General features: G+C 32.4%; 1 protein-coding gene across 2 annotated transcripts in view; it reads right to left on the bottom strand.

Annotated features, from left to right (window-relative positions):
- Positions 1–16096, bottom strand: part of LOC140443448 (protein-L-histidine N-pros-methyltransferase) — a 772543-nt gene that overhangs the window by 527161 nt on the left and 229286 nt on the right. For both annotated transcript variants that reach the window (XM_072534711.1, XM_072534712.1), the window contains exon 2: positions 4885–5075. In XM_072534711.1, coding sequence (XP_072390812.1) covers positions 4885–5075 — 191 coding nt within the window. The remainder of the gene's footprint in view (positions 1–4884; positions 5076–16096) is intronic.

Below are 16096 nucleotides of genomic sequence, written 5' to 3'. Positions count from 1 at the left end.
GTGTTGGTAAGATGTAGCACTCTTTTTCATGGGGAAGAAATTAAGTCCAACGGCGGAGGAATCAACAAATGATAAACAGTATAAAAATAAATAAATTCTTATAGAGTACCACCAGTCATATCACCTTGGAAAATATTACAAGAAATAATATGATATGTAATGATATGATAGTAATAATATGATCATGGAAGGCGGAGTCCAAGATCCGGCAAAGGATGAACATCATCTTTCATTTCGGCAGAAGGACTACAACTCGTCCTCGGTAGGAACTATGAGAAATCTTATTTAGTAAACAAGTAAACAATTACCTGATGTATAACTGCTTAGATTCTAACATCTTGACAAACATCCTCACTTACTTTCCTTGATAATGCCTATGAAAATAGGCGAAATATATTGGATAATGAAAAAGAGTATCAGTTGTTTACCCAAATATATATATATATATATATATATATATATATATATATATATATATATATATATATATATAGTATTGAAAAGACTACGACCGTCAGACCGGTAAATAAAAAAAGAAGTCAACTACTTCATAATTTTACAAGCTTCATCAGTTCTAACTCAATATGTAGTATATTATCGATGTTAATATATATGTACTGTAAACTTTACTCATTATTTAAAACTAACTTAATAAAAAAAAAACAAAAAATACACAAACTCTGCAGAAAATAATGTTCATATTCGTAGATACGAAGATTTAAACATTTTCTTAAACACGGACATTTGGCTTCATTTAGAGATGGTTCTCGACTGAAGACAAACAAAGCACCAGTGCTTATATATATATATATATATATATATATATATATATATATATATATATATATATATATATATATATATATATATATATATTGTTATGATATGTTAATGCGATGTAAGAAAACTACAAGTTGCTCTTATTTACCGGCTAGCTTTATGAATATAAAAATAATTTTTTTTTTAAGTTGATTAATTTGTAATATTGATAAATTTAGAAATGCTTTTAATAAAAAAATTATTGAACGCCTGAAAATATAAAAAAATTGACAAACATTTATTCTACTCACCTTGTATTCTCTAAATCTCACAGGATACTGCTTTTTTTTATGCAAAGTTAATCTCTTTTCTATTATTGATAAAAGAAAATTTCGTTTGTTTATCTAAAGTATAGAAAGAAACGTGCTGTATTTTGAATTTGAATTTTTTTTTCTTATTTGTCTTAGAACATGCAGACTCTTAACTCAAGCGAGTTCTGTGACCTGTAGTGCTTGATAAAGAAATACAAAATTATATAAAGAAAAAAATTCACCACACAAGAAGTTTTATTTTTAATGTACTGTGCAATTATTCACAAGTGATCAATTAGATAGGGCCTGCGTAGCGCAAGCGGTAGGATGCTTGACTCGCAAGCCGGTGGTCCGGGGTTCGAATCCCACCGCCGGCAAGAACATCTAGACATTTTAAAAATGTCTATAGGCCCCAGGTCGACTCAGCCTGAATAAAAATGAGTACCTTGGGTAAAACCAGGGGTAATAATAGACGGTTGAAGCGTAGCACTGGCCATGTTACCTTCCTTGTATACCGTAGGCCCTAGATATAGCAGACTACCCTGCTATACTCCCAAAGTCGCGACAGCGGTATAAAACGGGAGACTATTATATATCAATTAAATATTACACAACGATATCTTGTATAATATATAAAAAAAATTATTTAAGATTCTTCCAATAAATAAGCCAATACTTAACCGTTTAATACTAATATGAATGGATTTAGATTTATGACGTAATACAATATTGAAGTAAGTATATGAAATTAGTGCTTTGTGAAGTTGCAACAAGAAATACTTGTTCTAATACGTGTTTGTTTGTCAAAGTATTTATAACCTCACTCACTATCTTTTTAGAGCGAAAACAAAGGTTTATAATCCTTCAATTTTTAGTTTAATATCGATTAACTGTTTTGTTTAATGATTTTAGGAAGCAAAAGAAACGGCGAATTATATTTGGTTAATATTACAAAAGCGATAATAAAATTTTTGTGAACTTGACTTCAAATTAATTTTTTTTTTTAACACAAAGATGATTTAGAATGATATAGGCTGTTTTAAAAAGGTAAGATTATTTCTAAAGAAATTTCAAAACTTGCGTTTAACTTTATTAAAGTTCACTTTCGTCTTTCAGATAATCCCTTCTCTGAAAATTTTATGGAAATCTTCAATAACAAAGATTGCATCTTTCAGTGACGTCTTCTAATGGATTAGGGCCGCAAAATTGTGATATAAAATAATGTTCTCTGTGCAAACTATCAGAATTATCTCTCCAATGGTTGAGAAATATTTATAAGTACCCAAAATGAATTTTAAATGATCTTCAGTCCAAAATAAACACCAAACGGTCTCTTTATTCAGCGAGAATTCAAATGAGTGGAAAAAACTCACCTTTCTGGTAACTGTTGACCTCTTTATGATGGCTGCTAACAATTCCCTTATCGGAAAATGTACTGTTAATCTGCAGGCTCTGCTGAAATTTGATCAGAAACGATGGTTTTCTTATCGGCAAGGTAATTTGAATATACTTTGTTATAATTCAGGACTTTTTCAAGGTTTTTAAAATACTTTTGAAAAATTGTGACTGCTGAAAAATCAAAAAATTTCTGGACCTCTTCGTAACTATTGATTTTCTATTCTCTTATTTTTCATTGCTTACCAGATCTCCAAGCATTTTGACAATGTTTTTAAAGATCTGACAGGATTTTTGTATATTTTTGACATTTATGATTAAAATAAAAAATATTTTAAATTTTAATAAATTGTTAAATCTTGAGAACTATATTGACTTTTGAAATGAATTGAAACAAATACTAGAGAATTTAAGCTTTCTTTTGACATAATTTCTACAACAAATGATAATTTAAATATTAAAATTTTTACTAACAAATTTGACATACACCAATTTTAACATGAATTAGTTGCTTTTATTTTGCTTTTATTTAATTTTAAAGCTATCTGAAAGCACTTTTGATATTGAATCACTGAGAATTGTCTTCAGATTACCTGTCCATTAAAGATTATATCATTCTGAACTCTTATTTATGAGCTATATCCTATTTCACCTCCTAACACGTTTTATTTTCCGAGCTCTATCCATGTTAACTGTATGTTTACTAACAAATTGAAACTTCTTACTTTGTGAATAAATGACTTAAATATTTTATCTGTTTTAGGACTGTTGAAGATTCTATTGACTTGTATATATTAGAATTTGGATTATAATAAAAAATGAAATTAATTAATAAATACAAATTTATGGTTTTTATTTCCACTCGATCCGAAGTGGTTTGATATTTGCTTTTTGTATCTTTATGTTGTGGCTATATTGGCTTATTCTGTAAGTATCTCTTACATAAATATTATAATATATATAACGAACAATAACTTAAGTTTAAATCATAATCAATTTCATGATCAACAATTGTTTTTGGTTTAATTTTTTATATATTTTTTTTTTAATTGAAAAGTGTTTATCAACCAACTATAACTCAGTGGCTATAATAACTCACGTATTAAAAGAATCTTATTTCTATTATGCTAAATTTGTTTATAATAAACCAACTGGTTTTAATTATAATAATAATAAAATTATTTTGAAAACATTAATTAAATCTGGTGATACAATATAGTCGTTATTGGTTTGTTACATGTCTGTGAATTCTGCTTATTTTTGCTTTTAGTTTCTTTCTTATTGTTGAATCTAGTTTCAACTATTAAATTAACAACAATAATACAATTGTTTGAGTTAAATATATATGTGGTATATTCAATATTGTCATTTTGTTTTATGTTCATACTATTCATATAAAAAAAAAACTGTTTAGGAGCTTTAATTTCATAACAATATATATATATATATATATATATATATATATATATATATATATATATATATATATATATATATATTTCTAAAGTATTCAACTAGTGAATTCAGAGGTTTAATCTCATCACATGTCCTAAGTACTCAAGTTTTCGTTTTTTGATAGTTAATATTATTTCCGCCTCATTTCCTTTCCTTCTAGTTACTTCCACGTTTGACATTCTTTGAATCCATGATATTCGTAGGATTCTTCTGTAACACCAAAATTCAAAGGCGGCCAACTTATTCAGATGGACTTGTTTTAGTGTCCACGCTTCCAAGCCATAAAGAAGAGTAGAGAACACGTAACATCGAAGCATTTTCAGGTGTAGTTCTAACCTTATATTCCGACAACACAGACACTTTTTAAGTTTAATAATAAAATCAGTTTATTCAATTTTAAAAATATAATTTAAATTTTAAAATACAGTAAACGTGGTATGATGCTTTGCGCTAGTTTACAGTATCGCCTACTGTACCATTTTTGTTGTTTGGGCAGCATGATGGTTTTGATCTAATTCCAGTGGTCTTCGATAGAGTATTTTTCGTCCGTTTTTGAAATTATTATTCCAGCATCTGTATAATTGCTTGCCTATTATTTTAAATCCTCGTGGCATTTACGAGTCAGTTGTTGTGTTTTATTATTCTAAAGCGAGGTAAATAATATTGTATTGGAGTATTGCTAAATACCTCGTAAGGTAAAATACATCGAAACTGCGTGTAAAATAGGTATTTTTTGAGAAGAAACCTAAAAAGTGATTACAGGGAAGAACCGTATAACTTTCTTGAAAAGTGAAGGACAAAGTGCAATTATATTAATGATTTAAAACTTTTGTCAAAGACAGGGCACTAAAAAATGTTCTTCTACTACAGGCTTTTCTGTAATGCAGTAAACTAGATTAAACCAATTTTATTTCAATTGGAAAAATAGCAAAAAATTAGTTAAAACCTAACGAAAATTACTTACCCATTTATTGAAGTTTGAGTCATAAATACACCCAGGAAAAGTTTAACCAATGAATGCCATAATTGCATAAAAAGCCAATCTGATTTTTTCTCAGACTGCTCTAAAAAGTCTATTGTATCTTGATCTGGACCCAGCTGAACAAATTTCGTTGATATTAATGCTGGCAAAGAGTCTAGGTTACACTGGTACCACTAAAAGGAAAGGAAAATTTTATTAGACCATTAAAATATCTCATCTTGTACGTATATATATATATATATATATATATATATATATATATATATATTGTATATATATATATTATATATATATATATATATATATATATATATATATATATATATATATATATATATATATATATAACGGGTGTTTTTTTAGAGGTATAGAACTTTAAAGTGGAATAAAACAAAGATTATTTTTTGTATGAACAGGAAATTAACTTTATTTGAAAGATAATTTTTTGACATTATATTTTAAATATGATTTCTGGCATATGACCACCAAGGCTGGCTCTGACGTAGTCTAATCTGGAGGTCCAATTTTCGACGACTTTTTCCACTATTTGTGGCCGTATATCGGCAATAACGCGGCGAATGTTGTCCTCCAGTTCGTCAATTGTTTCAGGCTTATTGGCATAGACTAGCGACTTCACATAACCCCACAGAAAATAGTCTAACGGTGTTAAATCGCACGACCTTGGAGGCCAATTCACGGGTCCTAAACGCGAGATTATGCGGTTACCAAACGTTTCCCACAATAAATCCATTGTGGCACGAGCTGTGTGACATGTTGCGCCGTCTTGCTGAAACCACAGCTCCTGCACATTATGGTTGTTCAATTCAGGAATAAAAAAGTCAGTAATCATGGCTCTATAGCGGTCACCATTGACTGTAACGTTCTGGCCAGCATTGTTTTTGAAGAAGTACGGACCAATGATTCCACCAGCCCACAAAGCACACCAAACAGTCAATTTTTCTGGATATAGTGGTTTCTCAACATACACTTGAGGATTATCTTCACTCCAAATACGGCAGTTTTGTTTGTTGACGTAGCCATTTAACCAAAAGTGAGCTTCGTCGCTAAACAAAATTCGCTTTTGAAAGTCGGGATCAACGGCGATTTCGTTTTGGGCCCATTCACCGAATCTACGCCTTGCTAGGTGATCGTGTGGCTTCAATTCCTGCACGAGTTGAATTTCGTAAGCACGCAAACCAAGATCTTTTCGCAAAATCTTCCATAAAGTGGATGGACAAATATCCAACTGCTGTGCACGATGGCGTATAGACTGATTCGGGTATTCCTCTATACTACGCTCAACAGCAGCAACAACATCTTCTGTACGCACTGTACGACATCTCTGTGGATGCGTATTATCATTAAGAGTGAACGTGGTGCGAAACGTTCCACAGTTGATCGAATTAATTGCTCTGATGGGCGATTATGTATACCATAAAATGGACGTAGTGCGCGATACGTATTCCGAACAGAACTATGATTTTCAAAATAAATTTGCACAATTTGAAAGCGTTGTTCAGGCGTCAGTCTATTCATATTGAAATGTCAAACTAAAGTAAATAATAATCACCTGAGAGCTGTCAAAATGGCCGCCCCTTAAAAACGTGTTGCCAACTTCTATTTCTATACCTCTAAAAAAAAACACCCATTATATATATATATATATATATATATATATATATATATATATATATATATATATATATATATATATATGTAGTATTCATTCCATTAGACGCAATTTAATGTGCTTAAAAATTATATGTCGCAAATACCCATATTTTTGAGACCTGGTCATCTATTCATTATCTCAATACACATACCAAATTATAGGCTAGTTTCGACGGTGTAAACACACAGAAAACTTTAAACATATTTGAATACAAATCCATAACTGAAAAAGAGTTTTATCAGTATACCTATTTATCCTACAAAATACAAATCCTATAACTGTACAATTTGAACCCAATAGTGATTCACATCTTTTCCATCACTGTCATTTAAGGTTAGTCAAAATGTTTTAATTTCTCTGTTATTCAGAGTTACAATCCAGTTGAGACAATCATCTGTCACGCTAAAGAAGCCATTTCCAATTTATTTCTGATGATGCTGAAATAGCTATGCACTTCAGAGTTCTTCGAAATTCAGAAATCTTCTACCCCAAAGATTCATCAATACGAGACCCATTCAATAAGACCAGTAATAAAATCCAAATATAGTTACTCTTCCTGCCGATAAAGGAAACGCCACAGCCATCCTAAATACTTCTTCTTCTATTCATAAACTCATTAAGCAAATTTCAACAATACTCCGGACTACAAACTTGTTTCTTATAATACAACAACTCGTCTGTAGAAAACAACAGAAGTCATCACAATATATTATATAAATATTACTATGGACGAAACCATCAATATCTAAACACAATATCCAGCAAGATCAATTATCTCTTATTAAACATTTTATGTCACAACACTTATTTCATATTCCAAAATAAATTCTACAGAAAAGTCCCCAATGGGTTCCCCACTCTCTCTAGTAATTGCCAATATCCTCTTGGAAGACTTCACGACCTGATCACTATTCTCATCATTGACAAATCATAATGTTGGCTACGATACTTTCGTCATTCGGCCTCATGGCAAAAACGCTTTGGTATCTTTTTAAACCCATCTGAATGGCATACATCCTAGGATCCAATTTACGGAGGAGGTGGAAACTGATTCATTTTTACCATTTCTCGACGTTCTCACAAAGAAAAATCAATTTAAAGGTTTCCATTACTCACTTTACTGAAAATTCATCTATACTAACTACTTACATGCTAACTACCTCATACAAAATTATCAAATCATTAATACGCTTATTTTTATACCAATAGGCCTTTTCGACGACTCATATAGATCTGCAGAATAGTGTTCTGTACACAGACCCTCGTCTAAAGTGGTTACCGCGAAAATCATATTAGTAGAAGCATCCAATGGTAGCTAACGCCCATTCAATACAATCCAAAGAATAAGACCATTATCATACAAAAGATTTTCTTACTTATATTAAAGAAGTCACTGACCCGATCACTATCCTCATCAATGCCCAAATACACGAAAAACTTTCATCTCTTATAAGATAGGTCATAGACAACATCCCCAATGAACAACATAGTGTTTATGAAACTCGTTATGCAAACTGTCCACTATCTTACATAGGCCAAACCAACCGAAGACTACAAAACAGAATCCATGAACATTCATTTCCGTTCACAGTTGCGATTCAGTTTCAAATCTAGACCAACATCATCTCCATACAGGTTACACAATTGATTTTTAAAATTTTAGAACTATAGCCTCCATCCGTTTCTATAAACCAAAGAATTATACGAGAAGCCATTGATATTGCCCTAATTGTCTAAACAAAACCGTGTAAAACAGTTAACAAAAATCTGTATGGTGAAGTATCTTCGAAAATGGAAAAAGGAACCTAGTGTAGCCTATAAAAACATTCTAGGCAAAACAAAAAGATTGTTATAACCTTCTCCTAGTTACCCAAAATAGTCTTAGAGCTTCAAAAGAGTAAACTTAGAGTAATCACCATATACAATTACAAAGGTTTTGCATATTACCGATTAAGCTCTATCGTAATCAATTTCTTCATCTGGTTTTGACGTACACAATCAAGTAAAGGTAAATATTGATCAATAGCTGTATTAATTATTAACTTTGATCAAATGAAAGGCAGATATCGAGCACAGTTTATTAATTAAATCTTGCCCAAGTACTTTCGCTTCCTAGAGCATCTTCAGTGGCATTTCGTAAATTTTGGCCTATCCAACAATCTGTTGAGAATTTCATAAACATAAAATTGTACATTCCACTACACTACACAAGGACCAACAGTTTATAATTTTTAAAAAACGGCAAAGCTACATTATTGCTCCTTTTTTTAAATTTTAAACTGTTTGTCCTTGTGTAGTGTATTGTAATGTACAATTTTATGTTAATGACATTCTCAACAGATTGTTGGATAGGCCAAAATTGGCGAAATGCCCCTGAAGATGCTCTAGGAAGCGAAAGTACTTGGGCAAGATTTAATTAATAAACTGTGCTCGATATTTGCCTTTCATTTGATGAAAAACGGCATGTGGAATGCAATTTTAGATTCCCTTGCCGAGTAATTTATCAAGCTGTTTGCTTTGCAAGTTTTAGAAAGCACAGTGGTAAAAATTTGAATTCGGTTTCGCTAGGCAGAAATCGTTCGATTTCTCTTTTTGTTTTTAGATGGCGTTATGTCCGTATATAGTTATTTTGATAACTATTGTCTAGGACGGGAAAGATTTTTGTTTTGGTTCAGAGTAGTGGCTATACCGCTCTGAAGAGACCTAAAGAGGTCGAAATACGTATAAGCGGCTGTCGCTGCCCTGTACCAAAACAAAAATCTAATACAGTCATTATGTTTTATTACTTTACTCCGTTTGCAGTACCAGAAACTGAATTCACTACGAATTTTGACCATGATGAACGGCATGTGGAATGCAATTTTAGATTCCCTTGCCGAGTAATTTATCAAGCTGTTTGTTTTGCAAGTTTTAGAACGCACAGTGGTAAAAATTTGAATTCGGTTTCGCTAGGCAGAAATCGTTCGATTTCTCTTTTTGTTTTTAGATGGCGTAGTTATGTCCGTATATAGTTATTTTGATAACTATTGTCTAGGACGGGAAAAATTTTTGTTTTGGTTCAGAGTAGTGGCTATACCGCTCTGAGGAGACCTAAAGAGGTCGAAATACGTATAAGCGGCTGTCGCTGCCCTGTATCAAAACAAAAATCTAATACCGTCATTATGTTTTATTGCTTTACTCCGTTTAGAGTACCAGAAACTGAATTCACTACGAATTTTGACCATGATGAACGGCATGTGGAATGCAATTTTAGATTCTCTTGCCTAGTAATTTATCAAGATGTTTACTTTGCAAGTTTTAGAAAGCACAGTGGTAAACATTTGAATTCGGTTTCGCTAGGCAGAAATAGTTTGATTTCTCTTTTTGTTTTTAGATGGCGTAGTTACGTGCGTATATAGTTATTTTGATAACTATTGTCTAAGACGGGAAAGATTTTATGTCAAATATCATGTCAATAACATAACCAAAACCATTAAGCGCTGCAAACTATGTATTTATTGATCAACACTTGCGGACAGAGACACTCTACGCCCAAAATCCTTTGAGCTTTTTCACTCGGTGTGCTCTATTGGTCTGGGACAATTGGGCCATTCCCTGCGTGAGTGTGGACTACAAAGATAAGTGTTAAGAATAATTATTGTAGGCCTTAACTATTTACAGCTTTCGAATATTTTTATCTAATTATATCCATATTAAATTCACAATTCATACTAGAAAATCTTCCGTTTCTATGTAATTGACTATAAGATCAGAGAGAGAGATAGAGAGAGAGAGAGCAAAATAGAGATAATGTGGCAACCAATTTTCTGCCGTTAAAGACCTTACGGAATGTCAAGAATATTCCCATTTAGATCCTTTAACATAAAAATAAAATAATTTTCAATTGCTTTTATTTAATGATAATTGTATTATATTTAGATATTAAAAAATGCGAGTATATATTAGAATATGTATATGTATACACATGAAGTGTATCTAACGTTTTTCTATCCCCTCATAATAAAATAAAACCACATACATTTGAAATAAGTTGAAATGGGTCGACTAATGTTACTGTTAGAAATAAGTTTAAGGCTCATTAGAGCTTTTTCTTTGTAGGCTCGAACGACCGACATTCTTTTTTAGTCGTGAATTTCTCTCAATTTGACGCATTATCTTTGAATGCAAAGAAGCTCCTTCTAGGACTCCAGTTATCCCCAATAAAGGAAGAAGGTTGGGTGAATAGTCGGCGGGTTGAGGAGAAAATTTGCATTTGCTTGATTGGACCGGCATCGGCATGATGGAAGGCGACTCGCGGGACCCATCCATCACTTACCTGTGTGCCTCTGTTTCTGTTGGCTAAACAACCCGACTAGTGCTGCTGGCGCGAGATGTGCATCAGGCTCATTGCGAGACGAGGTGACATTCCTTGCACCTATTAATGTCGACTTGTGTCGCTACTTGCACCATGAAATATTTCCTTAGAAAAATATTGGCCATTTCTGGAGTACACATAACTTAGATCAGTCTATAAAGCACTCGCATGTTGGATATACTTCCATAAGTATATTAAAATACTACAGGGATGCTTAATGTGTTCCTCTCAAAAAGTGTTAGCGTATAACTTTTTAAATAGCATTTTGTTAGTAGTATTGCATAAACTATTATGTTTAATCTAGTTTCACATTTTAGTAGGGTAATTCGAGGAGAGATGGCCCACTTTTTTTAGAATGGATGTATTTTTAAAAGTTTTTGAAATTTGGAAGTAAAATAAAACTTCATATAATGATTATAGTTATAATGAAACTTAAATATATTAGTTTATGTTAAAAAATATAAGTATGAAAAAAAAAACATCTCACCCACATAACGGAGGAGAGTTGGCTCTATGAAGAAGGTGAGATGGCGTATTATAAAAAAAATTAAGATAGCTCATTTTTACGTTACATATAACTAATTTTTATGATACATAACTAGTTAGGTACTTCTTAGTTAGGTTGAATAAATAAGTTTGCCACAAAGGTCGCAGAAATTAAAGTATTTGCTACAAGATTCGTGAAACCATTTCTTGCAATGCATACACTGAAGCCAGTCGTCCGATTTGGAAGTTTGTGAATATATTTCTAAATATCCTGCACAACATTCTGCATCGGAATCATCATCCATATCTGAATCATCTTTGGGCTTACTGTTATTGACTCATTATCAGAAGATTCTGAAACTAGTTTGATTTTGTTTGTGTTTATTTTGTTTTGTTTGGTTTTGTTTTCTTTGCCTTTAGAAATAATCTTTTTATTTGTTTTTAAAACTCACCTTTTTCAAAGCCTTAGCTTGCTTTTCTTTCTCTTTTTTCTTTTCTCTCTTTTCTTTCTTTCTAGCAATGGTTTCTTTGGAAGTAAGAATCTCTGCTATCTGTTTGCTTCTCTTTCTGACCGCAGATACTTCACGTTTATTTGGTAGAGGTGAGATTTCATCAAGCAATTTTCCTGGAGTAATTTCAGATGTTACAGTTCTAATCGACATATCAATTTCAGAGTGATTTTTGCTTGTAGTTTCTGTACTCTGTAACAAATCTAGTCCCCCCCTTTTGTCAAGCTGATAATCACTCCAGTTGCTATAACCAGCTTTAGGTTGTAATTCAGGCCTTGAAAGGTGAGAGTTAATTTCTTTTTCCTTCGGTACATTGTCCTCCACCGACAAGAAAGCATCGTCGGGAATTACAGAAGAATCCAAAGGTACAATTCCAGTTGATTCAAAAGCGGATACTGCGTTACTAACCATAGCAGACTTTCCCCAAGCAAATTTCAGTAATTTCCCAAATTGAAGCCGAGTTATTTTTCTTTCTGGGTTATTCTTCATGAACGAATTGCGAGCAAATTGGTAATATAATTTTAATGATTTAAAAAGCGCTCTGTCAAGAGGTTGCAATAACTGTGTCTTGTGGCTAGGTAGGCAAAATAGGGTTATGCCATTTTGTTCCGCATATTCAAGAATGTCAGGATCGCTGCAATGCGAAGAATGACCATCCACAATCAGCAAAACATTGCCCTGTGGTTTTCGTGGAGTAAATTAGGCCAAGAAAATAGAACTGTTTATATAAGCCGATTTTTCAGACATGTAAACCACTGACCCTGGAGGCATTCCGTCTTCAAACTCTTTCTTTTTATTTTTTCCCTTAAAAATACATCTTCTTCTTCTTCTCATTGCGCCGTCTCCTTTCGAAGGTTGGCGATCCAAATGGCAATTGTAGTTTTGGAAACTGCTGCGCGAAAGATCTCTGCGGATGAGCGGTCGAACCATCTCCTCAGGTCTTTCAGCCACGAGTTCTGGCGTCTTCCTACTGATCTTTTGCCCTGTACTTTTCCTTCCAGTATAACTTGAAGTAATTCATATCTTTCGCCTCTCAGCACATGACCCAAGTATTGCATTTTCCTCTCTTTGATTATTCTTAGTAATTCTTTTTGTTTACACATGCGACGAAGTACCTCAACATTAGTAACTCTTTGTACCCATGGAATCCTCAACATTCGTCTGTATATATACATCTCAAAGGCATCTATTCTTTTTTCTATTTCAGAGTCCATTGTCCAACTTTCACAGCCATACAGTAAGATAGAAAAAACGTAACATCTGATCATTCGGATTCTAAGCTGTAGACTAAGGTCTGATCTTGTAAAAAATGTTTTAATGCTCATGAATGTTTTCCTTGCTTGTTCGATTCTTGATAGGATTTCTTTTTTTGGATTACACTGACTATTGATATTTGTTCCCAAATATTTTATGGAATTTACCTGTTCTATTATTTGACATGCAGGAGGAATAAATATTGCATAAAAATACATGCAGGAGGAATAAATGGCTTTCTCACCAGATGTGATGGCTGCTACGTTTTTTGAACCCTTTATGGCTAAAACATATCCTGGTTTATTATTTAGCTGTAGTCCAGTCTCATCCATGTTATAAATATGGCCAGGTTTATCTAATAGATCAAGTTCAATGAGAAAAGACTCCAAAAGTATGAAGTATTGTTCAACATCTTTACGGCACATTCCATTAGAACGAGCAAGAGACACCCCTTCGGCTTTTCTTACGGACAAATCTGGATTTCGTGAAATAAATAATGTTAACCAAGGATATCCAGCTTTTTCAGTATTCTTGTTAAACTTATGTGGGATTTCCATGCGTTCAGCTAACTTGAATGCCATGGAACGTACATCTTCTCTAGTCGAAGCAAAGCCTCGTTGTTGCAGCTTCTTAACATGAGTTACAATTTTGCGTTCTACCAATCCCAGTGTTGAAGATGGTCCCAAAGTACGCTTTTTTACAATCATTGTTTGATATTCTTCTACGTAATGTAGAAGCTGGAATATTATATTCACGTGCAGCTTTATTCACTCCCATTTGTTTAGTATTTACTGCATTAACTGCCTCTGTTAATTGTTGCTCAGTCCATTGACCTCGACAAGAATTACCCTTTCTTATGTATTTTGTAGGCATTTCTGAAATAGAATATTTCTATGAATAAAACAATAAAACATTACCAAATTTTTATACAAAAAACTATTATTATATCAAATAATCCTCTCCTTGCAAGTGCACCATCTCTCCTCTCAATACGTGAGCCATTTCCTATTTATATGAGGGGAGATGACGCATTGAATAACTACTCTCAATTTACACATGTCTAGGAATTTTTAGGTTAGAATTATAATTTAAGGTTTCCTCACATATTTATATACTTAATATAGGTAACCAAAAATATGAAAAAAATTACCTCAAATCTTGGATGCAAAATCTTTGATAACAATTGTTGTACCCTTCACAAACAATATACAAGTTTTTCGGAGAAATAGTAAAGCTTTTTCGATCATTTAAACACGCTTTAAGCACGTAATCATTTTCCAATGCCGGAGCAAGGTAAACTACGTTTGTCGTTACAGTACAGTACATCTCGTTTTATGCGTACCGCGCCATCTAACCTCCTGCGCCGTCTCTCCTCGATTTACCCTACATTCAAAATTATTCTCAAAAATAGTTTGTTCTATGTTTGATATCTATCTGAATTAAAGAGACTCATTAAGCTGTAAGAAAGTGACATTCTTTTACTATTGTCAACAGTAAAATGGATTGAAATCTATCAATCTAGCAATTATTGTATTAGTATAATATAAACATGCCATTTTTTTAAATGTTTCCCACCAATATTTTCCCTACATTTCTTTTAATGGAAGTAAACTGCATATAACTTTTCATAAATTTATTTTATCGTGATGATAAATGTACTCACATGTAGGTTGTCACTAGATGCCTGCATTTAAATCTAAGTTTCCTATTTTCTCCTTGATGCATTTATATCACGTTACTTTTTTTTACAGTTTCATTATCATGTCTAACTAAATTAATAACATGCAAAACTATGGGAATTGTTATTAACGGTACTGAATTTTTTCTGTCCATTTCTTCCAAATATAATTTCAATACATAGTAAGTAGGATTCATTCACCTTGGGACCAAAATCTTTACCTTTTTTAGATAACATGTTGATATTTACATGGTGATAATTGGATACAACCCATCAACACGGTCCGTCTTTTATTAAACAATCTATTAATAATAAACTCACAACATTTATTTAGGTGTTAATGTAGCATTGTAAAATAAAGCATATACAGTGTAAGTTTATAACACTCCAATCAACCCCACTAAGGCAGCTGTATAGTCCCTGACGTTTTAGTGAGGCAATCATTATAAAATAATATATTATAAAATAGCGGACGGGCGCCAGGATGTAAGAAAATAATAAATAGGAGGATATGGCACGTGATATCTGATTTGAAAGATCGTCTTAAGTTCTTTTCACTTAAACAGCAATATTTATTCTCAATAATAGTGTTTAAATACTTCTTCTTCTTCTTTCTTGTATGTAGGCTTTAAAGCCCCTTCGTCAATATTAGTCTCCTAAATTGTTTAAATTATCGCACCATCTTTTCTATCTCATCTAATCTCATCTCATCTCATCCCATCTTTCCATCTCATCTAATTCATGTTTAAATACTTATGATAAATTTAGTTTAACTCAGATAGTTATGGATTCTGCCAGAATAACTTCCAATAATAACAAGTGTGTCATCGGCAAATCATAAATTGAAGATTTTCCGATCCATCCTTCTAAACCACTCATCATGACATAATCCAGCGTTTAGCTTTAAACTGATTTGAGAACTTCTGATCTAGTCGTTCTATTGCGATATTGGACTGGTAGAGATTTTTATTAAGCGCCACCAGGTGTATTAGTGTACCCATCACTATTAAAATGGACCAAAGATTTATCGAGTTTACACAATCGAATGCCTTTTGGTAGTCCTATCAATACAATATCATATTTGCAAAAACAAAGGAGTTTGTTATAATCTTGTTTTGATGGTGTATGTGTTAGAAAGTGGCAAAAACCAAATTGGCCAACATTTAGTTTAACAATATAATTTTTTCCATGGGAAAATATATTTTCATCTTACTCATGAGTCGGTAGGTCACTAGTGCAAA

This window comes from Diabrotica undecimpunctata, chromosome 6, assembly GCF_040954645.1.
Source record: "Diabrotica undecimpunctata isolate CICGRU chromosome 6, icDiaUnde3, whole genome shotgun sequence".
NCBI lineage: Eukaryota > Metazoa > Arthropoda > Insecta > Coleoptera > Chrysomelidae > Diabrotica > Diabrotica undecimpunctata.
This window is presented reverse-complemented; position numbering and strand designations above follow the sequence as displayed.